This window comes from Mobula birostris, chromosome 1, assembly GCF_030028105.1.
Source record: "Mobula birostris isolate sMobBir1 chromosome 1, sMobBir1.hap1, whole genome shotgun sequence".
Classification (NCBI taxonomy): Eukaryota; Metazoa; Chordata; class Chondrichthyes; order Myliobatiformes; family Myliobatidae; genus Mobula; species Mobula birostris.
Genome location: NC_092370.1, coordinates 80,231,875 through 80,250,005, shown reverse-complemented (window position 1 = coordinate 80,250,005; position 18,131 = coordinate 80,231,875). Strand labels below are relative to the sequence as shown.

Genomic DNA, 18,131 nt, shown 5'->3' with positions numbered 1-18,131 from the left:
CAATGCTACATTGACGTCTGCATTGGTGCTGCTTCCTGCACCCACGATGAGCTCATCAGTTTCAACAACTTCACACTTCACTTGCAACTTTCCCCTGCCCTCAAATTTATCTGGTCTATTTCCGACACCTCCCACCCTTTTCTCGATCTCCCTGTCTCTATCTCTGGAGACATCTGATCTACTGATATCGTTTATACATCCACTGATTCTCACAGCTATCCGGGCTATACCTCTTCCCACCCTGTCACTTGTAAAAATGCCATCCCCTTCTCTCAGTTCCTCTGTCTCAGCGCATTTGTTCTCAGGAACTAATGAAATGTCCTCCTTCTTCAAAGAAAGGGGCTTTCCTTCCTCCACCATCAATGCTGTTCTCATCCACATCTCTTTCATTTCGCGCACATCTGCCATCACCCCATCCTACCACCACTCTTGTCCTCACCCCACTAGATTCTGCAACCAGCATATACTTCTCTGTTATTTCCAACCTCTCCAATGGGATCCCACCATAAAGCACATCTTTCCCTCCCTCCAACTCCAATGGGCTTACACCCATCTGGATGAGCCAGGCAGCACTGTGAGAATCATATTCTCTGCTTTCCTAAGGAGTAAGCTCATGGGGAAGCAGGTGGATGCTCCACTAGTGTCCTGGATTACAGACTAGTGTCCAGACAGCCGCAGTATGTGAGATTGCAGAGCTGTGTATCAGACACTGTGGGTGGCAGCACAGGAGCACCCCTGGAGTCTGTCCTGTCCCCCTTCCTGTTCACCATCTACACCTCGGACTTCAGATACAATTGGGAGTCCTGCCGCCCACAGAAGTTTTCGGATGATTCAGCAGTTGTGGGCTGTATCAGCCAGGGTCAAGAGCTTGAGTAAAGAAGAGTGGTGGACAACTTTGTTGAGTGGTGTGGGCTGAATCATCTGCAGCTCAACATCACTAAGACAAAGGAGTTGGTGGTAGACTTCAGGAAGGTGAAAACACCCTGCATTCCCATCTCCATCAAGGGAATGGATGTGGAAGTCGTGTGAGGCTACAAATACTTGGGAAATTGCCTGGACAATAAGCTGGACTGGACTAAAAATACAGGGGCTCTGCACAAGAAGAGACAGAACCGACTGTACTTATTGAAGAGGCTCCAGTTATTGGGTAGGACCAACCACGGTAGGCCTTACATGGTGAGCAGCAGGGCACTAAGGAATGTGGTAGAACAAAGGGATTGGGAAATATAGGTCCATAATTCATTGAAAGTGGTGTCAGAAGTAGACAGGGTCGTAAAGAAAGATTTTGGTACATTGGCCTTCATAAATCAATGTATTGAGTACAGAAGATGGGATGTTATGTTGAATTTGTATAAGACGTTGGTGAAGCCTAATTTGGAGTATTGTGTGTAGTTTTGGTCACTTACCTACAGGAAAGATTTAAATAGGGTTGAACTAGCACAGAGAAAATTTACAAGGATGTTACCGTGTCTGGAGAACCTGAGTTGTAAGGAAAGATGAAATAGGTTAGGACTGTATTCTTTAGAATGATTGAGAGGAGATTTGATGGAGGTATACAAAATTATGAGAGGTATAGATAGGTTAAATGCAAGCAGGCTTTTTCTACTGAGGTTGGGTGGAACTACAACCAGAGGTCATTGGTTAAGGGTGAAAGGTGAGAAGTTTAAGGGGACCATGAGAGGAAACTTCTTCACTCAGAGGGTTATGAAACTGTGGAATGAACCGCCAGCACGTGGTGCATGCGAGCTCGATTTCAACGTGTGAAAGATGTTTGGATAAGTACATGGATAGTTGGGATATGGAGGGCTATAGGCAGGGCAGGGATATAGGGGGCAGGTTGATGTTAGGCAGCTTATATGGTTTTGTCATGGAATAGATGGGCCGGTTCCTGTTTCTGTGCTATACATGTCTATGACTCTATGTCTGTATAGAACATAGAACATAGAATAGTACAGCATAGTAAAGGCCCTTCGGCCCACATTGTTGTGCCGACCCTCAAACCCTGCCTCCCATATAACCCCCCACCTTTAATTCCTCCATATACCTGTCTAGTAGTCTCTTAAACTTTACTAGTGTATCTGCCTCCACCACTGACTCAGGCAGTGCATTCCATGCACCAACCATTCTCTGAGTAAAAAACCTTCCTCTAATATCCCCCTTGAACTTCCCACTCCTTATCTTAAAGCCATGTCCTCTTGTATTGAGCAGTGGTGCCCTGGGGAAGAGGCACTGGCTATCCACTCTATCTATTCCTCTTACTATCTTGTATACCTCTAACATGTCTCCTCTCATCCTCCTTCTCTCCGAAGAGTAAGGCCCTAGCTCCCTTAATCTCTGATCATAATGCATACTCTCTAAACCAGACACCATCCTGGTAAATCTCCTCTGTACCCTATCCAATGCTTCCACATCCTTCCTATTGTGAAGGGACCAGAACTGGACACAGTACTCCAAGTGTGGCCTAACTGGAGTTTTATAGAGCTGCATCGTTACCTCGCGACTCTTAAACTCTATCCCTCAACCTATGAAAGCTAACACCCCATAAGCTATCTTAACTACCCTACCTACCTGTGAGGCAACTTTCAGGGATCTGTGGACATGTACCCCCAGATCCCTCTGCCCCTCCACACTACCAAGTATCCTGCCATTTACTTTGTACTCTGCCTTGGAGTTTGTCCTTCCAAAGTGTACCACCTCACACTTCTCTGGGTTGAACTCCATCTGCCACTTCTCAGCCCACTTCTGCAACCTATCAATGTCTCTCTGCAATCTTCAACAATCCTCTACACTATCTACAACACCACCAACCATTGTGTCGTCTGCAAACTTGCCAACCCACCCTTCTACACCCACATCCAGGTCGTTAATAAAAATCACAAAAAGTAGAGGTGCCAGAACAGATCCTTGTGGGACACCACTAGTCACTACCCTCCAATCTGAATGCACATGTACACCCTCCACACGACCTCCTGCTTTCTGCAGGCGAACAACTTCTGAATCCACCTGGCCAAACTTTCTTGGATCCCATGCCTTCTGACTTTCTGAGTAAGCCTACTGTGTGGAACCTTGTCAAATGCCTTACTAAAATCCATATAGATCACATCCACTGCACTACCCTCATCCATATGCCTGGTCACCTCCTCAAAGAACTCTATCAGGCTTGTTAGACACGATCTGCCCTTTACAAAGCCATGTTGACTGTCCCTGATCAGACCATGATTCTCTAAATGCCCATAGATTCGAACTCTAAGAATCTTTTCCAACAGCTTTCCCACCAGAGACGTAAGGCTCACTGGTCTATAATTACCCTACTACCTTTTTTGAACAAGGGAACAACATTTGCCTCCCTCCAATCCTCCGGTACCATTCCCGTAGACAGCGAGGACATAAAGATCCTAGCCAGAGGCTCAACAATTTAATCCCTTGCCTCGTGGAGCAGCCTGAGGAATATTCCGTCAGGCCCCACAATGTATGTCAATCCATTGCCCCATCTACTGCCGCAATGCGGACGGCTGATGGCATGAACATCAATTTCTCAAACTTCTTCTAATTGACCCCCCCTTCACCATTCTCCATTCCCGTTTTCCTCTCTCACTTTATCTGCTTTCCTGCACATCACCTCCCTCTAGTGCTCCTTCCTCTTTCCCTTTCTTCCATGGTCTTCTACCCTCTCTTATCAGATTCCCCCTTCTCCGGCCCTGTATCTCTTTCACCAATCAACTCCCCAGCTCTTCACTTCACCCCTCCCTCCCTCCTGGTTTCACCTGCCAGTTACCACCTTGTACTTCTTCCTCCCCTCCCCCCACCTCCCTACTGATTTCTCATCTTCTTTTCCATTCCCAATGAAGGGTCTCAGCCCAAAACGTCGACTGTTTACTCTTTCCATAGATGTTGCCTGGCCTGCTGAGTTCCTTCAGCATTTTGTGTGTGTTGCTAGTAGCAAGGAACTTCAGGTCTGCTGTTGAAAGGATTTCTGTTTCTCAACTGAGGCTGCTTATTAAATTCTACCAGTGATTATGTTGTATCATTCTGTATCTATCCTCTTGCACGTTTCAGTAATTCTTTGCTCCTGTGATCTAAGTGACTTACTGGAAAGACAAATCTGCCCATTCTAGACTTCCAGTACCATCATTGCAGCTTTTGTTCTGATAGGCCACCCAGTTGGTAGTGACTCATCCATTTCCAGCTTGACCAGTATTCCTTGTTAAAAATAAAGATCTAAAACTAAACCTTCCTGAAATCGGAGACCAAATTACAGTCAGGAAATACGGGAGACACTCTAATTGTCTCCTCACTGTTGATATTATGAATTCAGAGAGTCAAATAATCAAGATATTCATTGATGGGAAGTTCCAGCATTTATTATTAATTCTTAATTACTCTGAACTGAGTAACTTGTTGGACCTTTTAAGAAGTCGTTTAGGAGTCATTTTTAGATCTGTAGCTTTGGAGACACATAAAAATACCTGACATTGAACAAGGTTATCAAAAATTACAGCAAGATCTTAATCAGCTGAGTACGTGAGCCAGGGAATGGCAAGTTTTAATTCATAGAGTTGATTAGTTACATATTTAATTCATAAAGTGTTGTATTGTGAAAAGTCAAACCAAGGTAGCAATTTCACAGTTAACAGTCGGGCCCTGGGAATTGTCGTAAGCCAGAGGAATCTTGGAAATCAGTTACATACTTCACTGACAATCGAGTCATAAGTAGGCATGTGGTGAGGAAATAAATAGCACAAGAGATTCTGTTGATGCTTGAAATCCAGAGAAACACACACAAAATGCTGGAGGAACTCAGGCAGCACCTGTGGAAATGAATAAACAGTCAACGTTTTGGGTCAAGATCCTTCTTCAGGCACCCTGGCCAGGGCAATAAATATAAATGTTGGGAGGTCATGGTATGATCGTACAGGACACTGCTGAGGCCACACTTGGAATATTGTCTTTGGTGTTTGGTCATTCTTTTATATGAAAAATGTAATGAAAATGAAGAGAGTGCAGAAAAGTTTTGTAAGAATGTTTCAAGGACTTAAAGGACAGAATTTTCAGGGGGAGGTTGGATAGGTTAAGGCATTTTTCCTTAGAGCATAGGAGGCTGAGAGGTGGCCTTACAGTGGTGTGTGAAACAATGAAGGGTGCAGATGGAGTGAATGAACACAGTCTTTTTCCCATTGTTGGGGAATGCCGAATTAAAGGGCATAGGTTGAAGATGAGAGGGGAAAGATTTAATAGGAGCCTGAGGGGCAACTTTGTTTACATAGAGGATGGTCAGCATATGAGATAAGTTACCAGAGGATGTGGCTGAGGCAGGCACATTAGCAAGATTTGAAAATCATCGAAATACGGGTAGGAGAGGTTTAGAGGGCTAAACAATGCTAGCTCAGAAGGCAACATATCATATCATTACCGTCTGTCGTGGAGACTCCAATGCACAGGGTTGTAAGAGACTGCAGAAGGCTGTCGTCTCAGCCAGCTCCATCACAGGCACTACCCTCCCCACCGTTGAGGACATCTTCTAAAGGCAGTACCATCCATCATTAAGCATCCGTACCATCTGAAATGCCCTCTCCACATTACTACCATCAGGGAGGAGGTACTGGAGCCTGAAGACGCACACTCAACACTTTAAGAACTATAACTTCCCTTCTACCATCAGATTTCCCAACAGTTGTTAAACCCATGAAGACCACTTCACTATTCCCCTTTTGCACTATTTATTTATCAAGTCCTGATGAACAATCTCAGCCCAAAACATAGACTGTTTATTCCTCTCCATAGCTGCCGTCTCGTCTGACTTCCTCCAGCATTCTGTGTGTGTTGCTCTGGATTTCCAGCATCTGGAGAGTCTCTGGTATTTATTTTTCCGTATTGTAACTTGTAATTTGTATGCCTGCATTTTTCTGCTGCCACAAAACAACAAATTTCACAACTACTGCCAGTGATAATAAATCGGGTTCTGATTCAGATTCTGAATTGACAAAGATGGATTGGGATGAATGACCTAATCCCATGACATATGACTCTATGGCTCTATGATAGTTGGACAGGGACAGTACATGGATAAGAAAGATTTCAAGGGATTTGGGCCATATGCTAGCAGATGGGATTAGCATGGATGGTCAACATGGACCAGCTGGGCCAAAGGATCTGTTTCCATGCTGTTTAACTCTATGACAGGACACATTGGCAAATGTTCTTTCCAAAGGTAAGCAAATCCATTGGATTTCTATGACAGACAAGTAACTTCATGGCGACTTGGTGATATGCCAACTTTTTAATCTGAGAATTACTAATTTAACTAAAAGTCGGTTGCCCAGCTTTTGTGGTAGAGTTCAAAACCATGGCCCAAGGTATTACTTTGGGCATCTGGATGTGAGTTCAATAATTAATCTCAGATGGAAAACAAAGTAAGTATATCTGGAAACGCTGAGATTCCAGGGCAATTTAATTGAATAATAATTCACTACCAACCTTTGCATAAACACTAGTACAGCAAAGCAGTTCTCTGAACTTGCTGTAATGAAATTATTTTATTGAGCATTATTGAAAATCATTAAGCAGATTAGTTTGCTAACAAAATAAAATACCAGCAGATAATACAACATCATTGACTTTTATCTTATACCACCTTCACTGCAATGTTATTTCACAAGACATGCCATAGGCAGAGGATAGAAAGCTCACTCAGGGAGGAGGTACAGGAGCCTGAAGACACACACTCAACATGTAAATGAATAATTCTCGGATGAAAAGGTGATAATCGAGGAAAGAGGAGTGGTGAGGCTGAGTAAGGGATTTGCACCTAATGAAAAAGGGAGACATACAAGAGGTTAGCATTGGCAAAGGGCAGAGTTCACAGGAAGCTGAGGCATTGGAGGAGATTAAAGTATGAGGAAGACAGACAGAGTTGGAAAAGTAGCAAATTGCTTAAAAAATTGGTGTGTAAAGAATAAGGAATAGGAATTTTGGAGAAGGCACTGAGAATGGGGGATAGTTTTCACATATGGATTGAGCAAGTTTGCAGTCAGTTGTTTTGGTGTGTCCAAGGGATAAGTTGTAGTATTTATGGAGACGTCCATTGTTGTAGACTTCTGAAACCTTTTGCACTTTCATATAAAATATTCGGCTATGTTTAACTAAAGAGGAAAATAAAACTCACCTGTCTCTAGTGAGGTTGCCTATTGAAAACAAACCAAAAGATGGAGGTTAAAGACAAATAGAAATATTACCACATTCAAATCACATTATCCACAACACAAATCAAGATTTCAGGTTCAGAAGGATAAATAATTGTACATTTATTATTATAATTTTATCTGGTGTTAATGTAATTTTTTTGAGTCTGGTGGTCTTTGTGTTAATGCTTCGTAGCCTCCTCCCTGATGGGAGTGAGACAAACAGTCCATGAGCAGGGTGTGTGGGATCGTTCATGACGTTATGGCCCTTTTCTGGCACCTTTCTATATATATAACCTTGATGACAGGTAAGCTGGTGCCTGTGATGTGCAATTTTGCCTACCCACTGCAGAGCCTTCCTGTCCATGGCAGTATAGTTTCCATACCAAGCAGTGATGCTACCTGTTAGGATGCTTTCTTCTGCACATCTGTGGAATGAAATGAGCATGGATGTGCAAACTCCAGTTCTCTTCAGCCTCCTCAAAAGATAGGGGCATTGGTGAGTTTTCTTTACTGCGTAGGATGTGTTCTGGGACCATGAGAGGTTGTGTGTGATGTGCATTCCCAGGAGTTTGAAAATGCTTGCAGTTTCCACTGTTATGCCACCAGTGTAAAGGTGGGTGTGAGTACTGTGATTTCTTAAGTCAATGAATAGCTCTTTTGTCTTGTTGATGTTAAGGAGGGCACCAGGCCTCAATCTCTTCCTCTTCCTCTCTGTAGACCGTCTCATTGCTCTTAGTGATAAGCGAGGCTTTGTGCGTTGGTCCTTTAGCTCAATGCATTTTCCTGTGGAAACAACTTCTTTACATCTTCACAGAACAGTACAGTACAGCACAGGAACAGGCCTTCCGACCCACAACATCTGTGCCACCCATGATGCCTAATATTATGATCAACCCTGTTAAACCCTGTAAAAATGAGATACTCCTCATTATTCTAAACTCAGGGTGTAGAGCAGTTGACTTAAATAATTATCCATGGACAATAAATTCATCCAAGCAACTATTCAAAATGCACAGCCATTACTCACACTGGTTACTCCAACAGCATCTCCCGTGCCTGCAGCCACCACCGCTAAGACAGACAAGGCTAAGAGGCACTTGTGAACACCACTCTCTTCAGATTCCCCTCCAATTCCCTCACCATCGTTAAACTATATCACTGCCCCTTCATCATCACTGGGCCTAAGTCTTGGATCTTCCTCCTCAGAAACAACAAAGGACTTCAGAAGTTCAAAAGGACAGATCAACTCTGCCTTCTCAAAGTCAAAGTCACATTGACACATGCACAAGTATATGTATGCACAGTTGCAATGGAAAACCTACTGCTAGAAGAATCACTGGCACATGGCATCAGACACACAAAATTCTCAAGGAAAACACAAACCTTGACATAAATTATACTCAACTTTCATAACAAAGAACAATTAGATCAAAATAATAGTCCTTTGTAGTGTGCAGTGACAAAAGTGGAGCAGTTAAAGTCAGATATACAGTATCAGAATTACAGTAGAGTACAGAGGATTATGGAGGCATGAGAGAGGAGCTGGCCAATGTTGATTGAAAGGGAACACTAGCAGGAATGACAACAGAACAGCAATGGCTGGAATTTCTGGCAGCAATTTGGAAGACACAGGATAGAAGAAGTATTCTAAAGGCAGGGTGGTGCAATCATGGCTGACAAGAGAAGTCAAAGCCAACATAAAAAAAACAAAGAGAGGGCATATAATAAATCAAAAATTAACAGGTTGTTAGAGGATTGGGAAGCTTTTAAAAACCAACAAAAGACAACTAATAATATCATAAAGAAGGAAAAGATGGCATATGAAGGCAAATGATTCAATAATTTTAAGGAGGATATCAGACGTCTCTTCAGATATATAAAGTGAGGATAGATATCAGACCGTTGCAAAATGATGATGGAGAGGTAGTAATGGGGGACAAGGAAATAGGAGAGGAACTGAATAAGTATTTTGCATCAGTCTTCACTGTGGAAGACACAGTATGCCAAAGTTTCTGAGTGTCAGGGGGTAGAAATGTGCGCCAAGTCGCCATTACTAGAGAAAAGGTTCTTGGGAAACTGGAAGTTCTGAAGGTAGATAAGTGACCTAGACCAGATGGTGTACACCCCAGGGTTCTGAAAGAGGTGGCTGAAGAGATTGTGGAGGCATGGGTAATCATCTTTCAACAATCAATTGATTCTGTAATGGTTTCGCAGAATGAAAAATTGCAAATGTCACTCCAATCTTCATGGAGGGAGAGAGGCAGAAGAAAGGGAATTACAGCCCAGTTAGTCTGACCTCAGTAGGTGGAAAGGTGTTGGAGTCGATTGTTAAGGATGCACTTCTGGGGTACTTGGAGATACATGATAAAATAGGCCGTAGTCAGCATGGTTTCCTTAAGGGAAAATCTTGCCTAAGTCTGTTGGAATTCTTTGAAGAAATAATAAGCAGGATAGAGAAAGGAGAATCAGTGGATGTTGTGTACTTGGATTTTCTGAAGACTCTTGACAAGGTGCCACACATGAGGTTGCTTAACAAGTTAAGAGCCCATAGTATTACAGATTGGCATGTATGATTTTGTAGGCATCACTGAATCATAGATGAAAGAAGAGTATAGCTGGGAGCTTAATGTCCAAGAATACACATTGTATCGAAAGGACGGGCAGGAAGGCAGAGGGAGTGCCATTGCTTTGTTGGTAAAATATGAAATTGAATCTTTAGGAGGAGGTGACATAGTGTTGGAAGGAGCTTAATCATTGTGGATAGAGCTAAGGAAATGCAAGTCTTTTGGAGTAATTGATAGTGCATCAATTTGTTAATAAAATGATGCACTATCAATTACTCCAAAAGACTGGAAGTAGAGTAAATACTGAAAGGCTTTTATTAACAGTAAATAGACACATGGCCATGCTGAATATCTGCCCTGGACTGTGGGAGGAGCAGTGACACAGTCGCCTTTATTCAGGGGTCTGTGGGAGGAGCCACAGGAGCAGTCAGCAGAGGGGCGTGTCCAGGCATGTCCAGACAGGTAACCCAGTTGCAACCTATATACATGGTTTACCACAGGTAAAAAGACCTTGATGGGAGTTGTATATAGATCCCCAAACAATAGTAAGGATGTGTCTACAAATTACAGCGGGAGATAAAAAATGCATGCCAAAAGGGCAATGTTACAATAGTCATGGAGGATTTCAATATGCAGGTAGATTCATAAAATCAGGTTGGTGTTGGATTCCAGGAGGGGGAATTTCTAGAGTGCCTGTGAGATGGCTTTTTAGAGCAGTTTGTGGTTAAGCCCACAAGGAGATCAGCTATTCTGGACTGGGTGTTGTGCAATGGTCTGGAATTGATTAGAGAGCTTAAGGTAAAAGAACCCTTAGGGGAAAGTGATCATGATATGATTGAATTCACCTTGAAATTCGAAAAGGAGAAGCTAAAGTCAGATGTATCATTATTACAATGAAATAAAGGGAATTACAGAGGTATGAGAGAGGAGTTGGCCAGAATTTCCAGGTCTAGAACACAAGAGCAGGGATGTGATGCTGGGGCTTTATAAGGAACTAGTGAGGCCTCACCTTTAATATTGTGAACGGTTTTGGGCTCCTCATCTAAGAGAAGATGTGCTGGCATTGGATGGAGAGAGTTCAGAGGAGGTTCACAAGGATGATTCTGGGAATGAAATGGTTATCATACGAGGAATGTTTGAAAGCTCTGGGTCTGTACTTGCTGAAATGTAGAAGGATGAGGGGGGATCTCATTGAAATCTTTTGAATGTTGAATAGACAGAGTTGATGTGGAAAGGATTTTTAACATGGTGAGGGGTCAAGAACAAGAGGTCACAGCCTCAGGGTAAAGGGGAGTTCATTTGAAACAGAGATGTGGAGAAATTGCTTTAGTCAGAGGGTGGTGAATTTATGGAATTTATTACCAGAGGCAGCTGTGGCAGCCAGGTCAGTGAGGGCATTTAAGGCAAAGTTTGATAAGTTCCTGATTGGACATGGCATGGGGAGAAGGCTGAGGAGGGGAAAAGAGATTAGCCATGATTGAATGCCAGAGCAGACTCGATGGACCAGATGGCCTAATTCTGCTCCTATGTCTTACGGTCTAATTGATTGGAAAACAACAACAGCAGAGCAGCAATGGCTGGAGTTTCTGGAAGCAATTCAGAAGGCATAAGATATATACATTCCAAAGAGGAAGAAGTATTCTAAAGGCAAGGTGACACAACCACGGCTAACAGGAGAGGTCAAAGCCAACATAAAAGCCAAAGGGAGGGCATATAATAGAGCAAAAATTAGTGCAGAGTTAGAGGAATGGGAAACTTTTAAAATCCACCAGAAGGCAACTAAAATAGTCATTAGGATGGTAAAGGTGGAATCCAAAAGCTAGCCAATAATATTAAAGAGGATACCAAAAGTTTCTTCAAATACATAAAGTGTAAATGAGAGGCAAGAGTCGATATTGGACCATTCGAAAACGATGCTGGAGAGGTAGTAATGGGGGATATGGAATAGCAGATGAACTGAATAAGTATTTCGCATCAATCTTCACTGTGGAAGACACTAGCTGTGTGGTGGCAGTTCCAGGTGTCAGGGGTCATGAAGTGTGTGAAGTTACCATTATTAGAGAGAAGGTTCTTGGGAAACTGAAAGGTCTGAAGGTAGGTAAGTCATTTGGACCAGATGGACTACACCTCAGGGTTCTGAAAGAGGTGGCTGAAGAGATTGTGGAGGCATAGGTAATGATCTTTTAAGAATCAATAGATTCTGGAATGTTTCTATAGACTGGAAAATTGCAAATGTTACTCCACTCTTCCAGAAGGGAGGGTGGCAGAAGAAAGAAAACCGTAAGCCAGTTAATCTATCCTCAATGGTTGGGAAGATGTTGGAGTCGATTATTAAGGATGAAGTCACAGGGCTCAGGGTACTTGGAGGCATGTGATAAAATAGGCCGTAGTCAGAATGAGTTCCTCTAGAGAAAACATTGTCTGAAAAACCTCCTGGAATTCTTTGAAGAAATAACAAGCAGGATAGACAGAGGAGAATCCATTGGTGTTGTGTTCTTGAATTTTCAGAAGGCATTTGACAAGGTGCCATACATGAGGCTGCTTAACAAGCAACGAGCCCATGGTGTTGCAGGAAAGATTCTAGCATGGATAAAGCGGTGACTGATTGGCAGGCAGCAAAGAGTCGAAATAAAGAGAGCTTTTTTGGTTAGCTGCTGGTGACTAGTGTCCCACAGGGTCTGTTTGGGACCAATTCTTTTTAAGTTATATGTTAATAGGCTGTATCACTGTCTGGTATTCGGGGAGGGAGGCTACGGCACAGGACCGAAAGAAGCTGCAGAGGGTTGTAAATTTAGTGAGCTCCATCTTGGGTACTAGCCTACAAAGTACCTGAAGTATTTTAATGGGCGATGTCTCAGAAAGGCAGCGTCCATTATTAAGGACGTCCAGCACCCAGGGCATGCCCTTTTCTCACTGTTACCATCAGGCAGAAGATACAGAAGCCTGAAGGCACACACTCAGCAATTCAGGAACAGCTTCTTCCCCTCTGCCATCCAATTCCTAAATGGACATTGAACCTGTGAACACTAGCTACTTTTTGCACGATTTTTAATCTATTGAATATTCATATACTGCAATTTATTTATTTATTTTTCTTCTATATTATGTATTGTATTGAACTACTGCTGCTAAGTTAACAAGTTTCATGACACATGCCGGTGATAGTAAACCTGATTCTGATTCTAATTCTGATTAATGGTTTGGATAATGGAATTGATATAAAGTTTGCAGACAATATGAAAAGAGGTGGAGCGGCAGGTCATTTTGAGGAAGTAGAGAGGCTACAGGAAGACTGATTAGGAGAATGGGCAAATAAATGGCAGATGGAATACTGTGTTGGGAAGTGTATGGTCATGTATTTGGTGGAAAAACTGAAAGGGTAGACTATTTTCTTAATGAAGAGAAAATACAAAACACTGAGGACATTGGAATCCTTGAATAGGATTCCCTGAAGGTTAATTTGCCGGCTGAGTTCGGTGGTGAGGAAGGCAAATGCGATGTGGTATTCATTTAAAAAGGACTAAAATATAAAGCAAGGATGTAATGTTGAAACTTTATAAAACACTGGTGAGGCCTCACTTGGAGTATTGTGAGCAGTTTTGGGCCCCTTATCTTAGAAAGGATGTGCTGAAACTGGAACACGAGGGAATCTGCTGATGCTGGAAATTCAAACAACACACATCAAAGTTGCTGGTGAATGCAGCAGGCCAGGCAGCATCTGTAGGAAGAGGTACAGTCCACGTTTCAGACCGAGACCCTTCGTCAGAACTAACTGAAGGAAGAGTTAGTAAGAGATTTGAAAGTGGGAGGGGGAGGGGGAGATCCGAAATGATAGGAGAAGACAGGAGGGGGAGGGATGGAGCCAAGAGCTGGACAGGTGATTGGCAAAAGGGATATGAGAGGATCATGGGACAGGAGGCTTGGGAGAAAGAAAGGGGGAGGGGGGAAGCCCAGAGGATGGGCAAGGGATATAGAGAGGGGGACAAAGGGAGAAAAGGAAGAGAGAAAAAATAATAATAATAAATAAATAACGGATGGGGTACGAAGGGGTGGTGGGGCATTAACGGAAGTTTGAGAAGTCAATGTTCATGTCATCAGGTTGGAGGCTACCCAGACGGAATATAAGGTGTTGTTTCTCCACCCTGAGAGTGGCTTCATCTTTACAGTAAAGGAGGCCGTGGGTAGACATATCAGAACGGGAATGGGATGTGGAATTAAAATGTGTGGTCACTGGGAGATCCTACTTTCTCTGGAGGACGGAGCATAGGTGTTCAGCGAAATGGTCTCCCAGTCTGCGTTGGGTCTCGCCAATATATAGAAGGCCACATCGAGAGCACCGGACGCAGTATATCACCCCAGTCGACTCACAGGTGAAGTGTTGCCTCACCTGGAAGGACTGTTTGGGGCCCTGAATGGTGGTAAGGGAGGAAGTGTAAGGGCATATGTAGCGCTTGTTCCGCTTACACGGATAAGTGCCAGGAGGGAGATCAATGGGGAGGGATGGGGGGGACGAATGGACAAGGGAGTCGCGTAGGGAGCGATCTCTGCGGAAAGCAGAGAGGAGGGGTAGGGAAAGATGTGCTTAGTGGTGAGATCCCGTTGGAGGTGGCGGAAGTTACGGAGAATAATATGTTGGACCTGGAGGCTGGTGGGGTGGTAGGTGAGGATAAGGGGGACCCTATTCCTAGTGGGGTGGCGGGAGGATGGGGTGAGAGCAGATGTGCGTGAAATGGGAGAGATACGTTTGAGAGCAGAGTTGATGGTGGAAAAAGGGAAGCCCTCTTCTTTAAAAAAGGAGGACATCTCCTTCGTCCTGGAATGAAAAGCCTCATCCTGAGAACAGATGTGGCGGAGACGGAGGAATTGCGAGAAGGGGATGGCATTTTTGCAAGAGACAGGGTGAGAAGAGGAATAGTCCAGATTGCTCCCCTTCCCCTTCTTGCAATTCCTCCATCTCCACAGCATCTACTCTCAGGATGAGGCTTTTCATTTCAGGACAAAGGAGATGTCCTCCTTTTTTAAAGAAAGGGGCTTCCCTTCCTCCACCATCAACTGCTCTCAAACGCATCTCCCCCATTTCACGTACATCTGCTCTCACTCCATCCTCCTGCCACCCCACTAGGAATAGGGTTCCCCTTGTCCTCACCTACCACCCCACCAGCCTCCGGATCCAACATATAATTCTCCATAACTTCTGCCACCTCCAACAGGATCCCACCACTATGCACATCTTCCCCTCCCCCCCCCCCCCCGCTTTCTGCAGTGATCGCTCCCTATGCGACTTCCTTGTCCATTCGTCCCCCCCATCCCTTCCCACTGATCTCCCTCCTGGCACTTATCCTTGTAAGCGGAACAAGTGCTACATATGCCCTTACACTTCCTCCCTTACCACCATTCAGGGCCCCAGACAATCCTTCCAGGTGAGGCGACACTTCACCTGTGAGTCGGCTAGGGTGATATACTGCGTCCGGTGCTCCTGATGCGGCCTTCTATATATTGGTGAGACCCGACGCAGGCTGGGAGACCGTTTCACTGAACACCTACACTCTGTCTGCCAGAGAAAGCAGGATCTCCCAATGGCCCATTTTAATTCCACGTCCCATTCCCATTCTAATATAGCAGATATTTGTAGTAAGAACAAGGTTGTGATTGTGGGAGATTTTAATTTTCCACACGTAGACTGAGAAACCCATTCTGTAAAAGGGCTGGATGGTTTGGAGTTTGTAAAATGTGTGCAGGATAGTTTTTTGAAGCAATACGTAGAGGTACCAACTAGAGAAGGAGCAGTGTTGAATCTCCTGTTAGGGAATGAGACAGGGCAGGTGACGGATGTTAGGGAGCACTTCAGGTCCAGTGATCCCAATACAATTAGTTTCAGTGTAATTATGGAGGAGGATAGGACTGGACCTAGGATTGAGATTTTTGATTGGAGAAAGGCTAACTTTGAGGAGATGCGAAAGGATTTAGAAGGGGTGGATTGGGAAAATTTGTTTTATGGGAAGGATGTAACAGAGAAATGGAGGTCATTTAAGGGTGAAATTTTGAGGGTTCAGAATCTTTATGTTCGTGTTAGGTTGAAATGAAGGGTTAAAAGTTTGAGAGAGCCATGGTTTTCAAGAGATATTAGAAACTTGGTTCAGAAAAAGAGAGGGATCTTCAATAAATATAGGCAGCTTGGAGTTAAGGAGATACTCAAGGAATATAAAGAATGTAAAAAGAATCTTAAGAAAGAAATTAGAAAAGCTAAAAGAAGATATGAGGCTGCTTTGGCAAGTAAGGTGAAAATAAATCTAAAGGGTTTCTACAGTTATGTTAGTGGCAAAAGGATAGTGAGGGATAAAATTGGTTCCTTGGAGAATCAGAGTGGACAGCTATGTGTGGAGCCAAAAGGGATGGGGGAGATTTTGAACAATTTCTTTTCTTCCGTATTCACTAAGGAGAAGGATATTGAATAGTGTAAGGTAAAGTAGACAAGTAGGGTAGTTATGGAAAGTATGACAATCAAAGAAGAGGAAGTACTTGCACTTTTAAGGAATATAAAAGTGGATAAGTCTCTGGGTCCGGACATGATATTCCCTAGGACTTTGAGGGAAGTTAGTGTAGAAATAACAGGGGCTCTGACAGAAATATTTCAAATGTCATTAGAAATGGGAATGGTGCTGGAGGATTGGTGTATTGCTCATGTGGCTCTATTGTTTAAAAAGGGTTCTAAGAGTAAACCTGGCAATTATCGGCCTGTGAGTTTGACGTCAGTGGTGGGTAAATTGATGGAAAGTATTCTTAGAGATGGTATATATAATTTTCTGGATAGACAGGGTCTGATTAGGAACAGTCAACATGGATTTGTGCGTGGAAGGTCATGTTTGACAAATCTTATTGAATTTTTTGAAGTGGTTACTAAGAAAGTTGACGAGGGTAAAGCGGTAGATATTGTCTATATAGACTTCAGTAAGGTCTTTGACAAGGTTCCACACGGAAGGTTAGTTAGGAAGGTTGAATCGTTAGGCATTAATATGGAAGTAGTAAAATGGATTCAGCAGTGGCTGGATGGGAGACGCCAGAGAGTAGTGGTGGATAACTTTGTGTCAGATTGGAGGACGGTGTGTAGCGGTGTGCCTCAGGGATCTGTACTGGGTCCAATGTTGTTTGTCATATATATTAATGATCTGGATGATGGGGTGGTAAATTGGATTAGTAAGTATGCAGATGATACTAAGATAGGTGGTGTTGTGGATGATGAGGTAGGTTTTCAAAACTTGCAGAGAGATTTAGGACAGTTAGAAGAGTGGGTTGAAAGATGGCAGATGGAGTTTAATGCTGAAAAATACGAGGTGCTACATTTTGGTAGAACTAAACAAAATAGGACATACATGGTAAGTGGTAGGGCATTAAAGAATGCTGTAGAACAGAGGGATCTAGGAATAATGGTGCATAGTTCCCTGAAGATGGAATCTCATGTGGATAGGGTGGTGAAGAAAGCTTTTGGTTTCCTGGCCTTTATTAATCAGAGCATTGAGTATAGGAGTTGGGATGTAATGTTGACTTTGTATAAGGCATTGATAAGGCCAAATCTGGAGTATTGTGTACAGTTCTGGTCACCGAATTATAGGAAAGATATCAATAAAATTGAGAGAATACAGAGGAGGTTTACTAAAATGTTGCCTGGGTTTCATCTCCTGAGTTACAGAGAAGGGTTGAACAAGTTAGGTCTTTATTCTTTGGAGCGTAGAAGGTTGAGGGGGGACTTGATAGAGGTGTTTAAAATTATGAGGAGGATTGACGGAGTTGACGTGGTTAGACTTTTTCCATTGGGAGTGGGGAAGATTCGAACAAGAGGACATGGGTTGAGAAGTGGTTGAGGCAGATGCTATGTTGTCATTTAAAGTTAAATTGGATAGATATATGGACAGGAAAGGAATGGAGGATTATGGGCTGAGTGCGGGTCAGTGGGACTAGGATAGGGTACGGCACGGACTAGAAGGGCCGAGACGGCCTGTTTCCGTGCTGTAATTGTTATATGGCTATATGGTTATATGATATGTCTATCCACGGCCTCCTCTACTGTCAAGATAAAGCCACACTCAGGTTGGAGGAACAACACCTTATATTCCGTCTGGGTAGCCTCCAACCTGATGGCATGAACATTAAATTTTCTAACTTCCATTAATTCCCCACCTCCCCCTCGTACCCCATCCGTTATATATATATATATATATATATTCTTTTTTTCTCTCTCTCCTTTTTCTCTCTCTGTCCCTCTCACTATACTCCTTGCCCATCCTCTAGGCTTCCTCCTCCCCCTTTCTTTCTCCCTAGGCCTCCTGTCCCATGATCCTCTCATATCCCTTTTGCCAATCAACTATTCAGCTCTTGGCTCCATCCTTCC

General features: G+C 43.4%; 1 protein-coding gene across 1 annotated transcript in view; it reads right to left on the bottom strand.

The window, feature by feature from the left end:
* The window catches only part of mep1ba (meprin A subunit beta a), a 79,494-nt gene that overhangs the window by 49,216 nt on the left and 12,147 nt on the right, over nt 1-18,131 (bottom strand). The window contains exon 2 of the mRNA XM_072257927.1: nt 7,163-7,181. Coding sequence (XP_072114028.1) covers nt 7,163-7,181 — 19 coding nt within the window. The remainder of the gene's footprint in view (nt 1-7,162; nt 7,182-18,131) is intronic.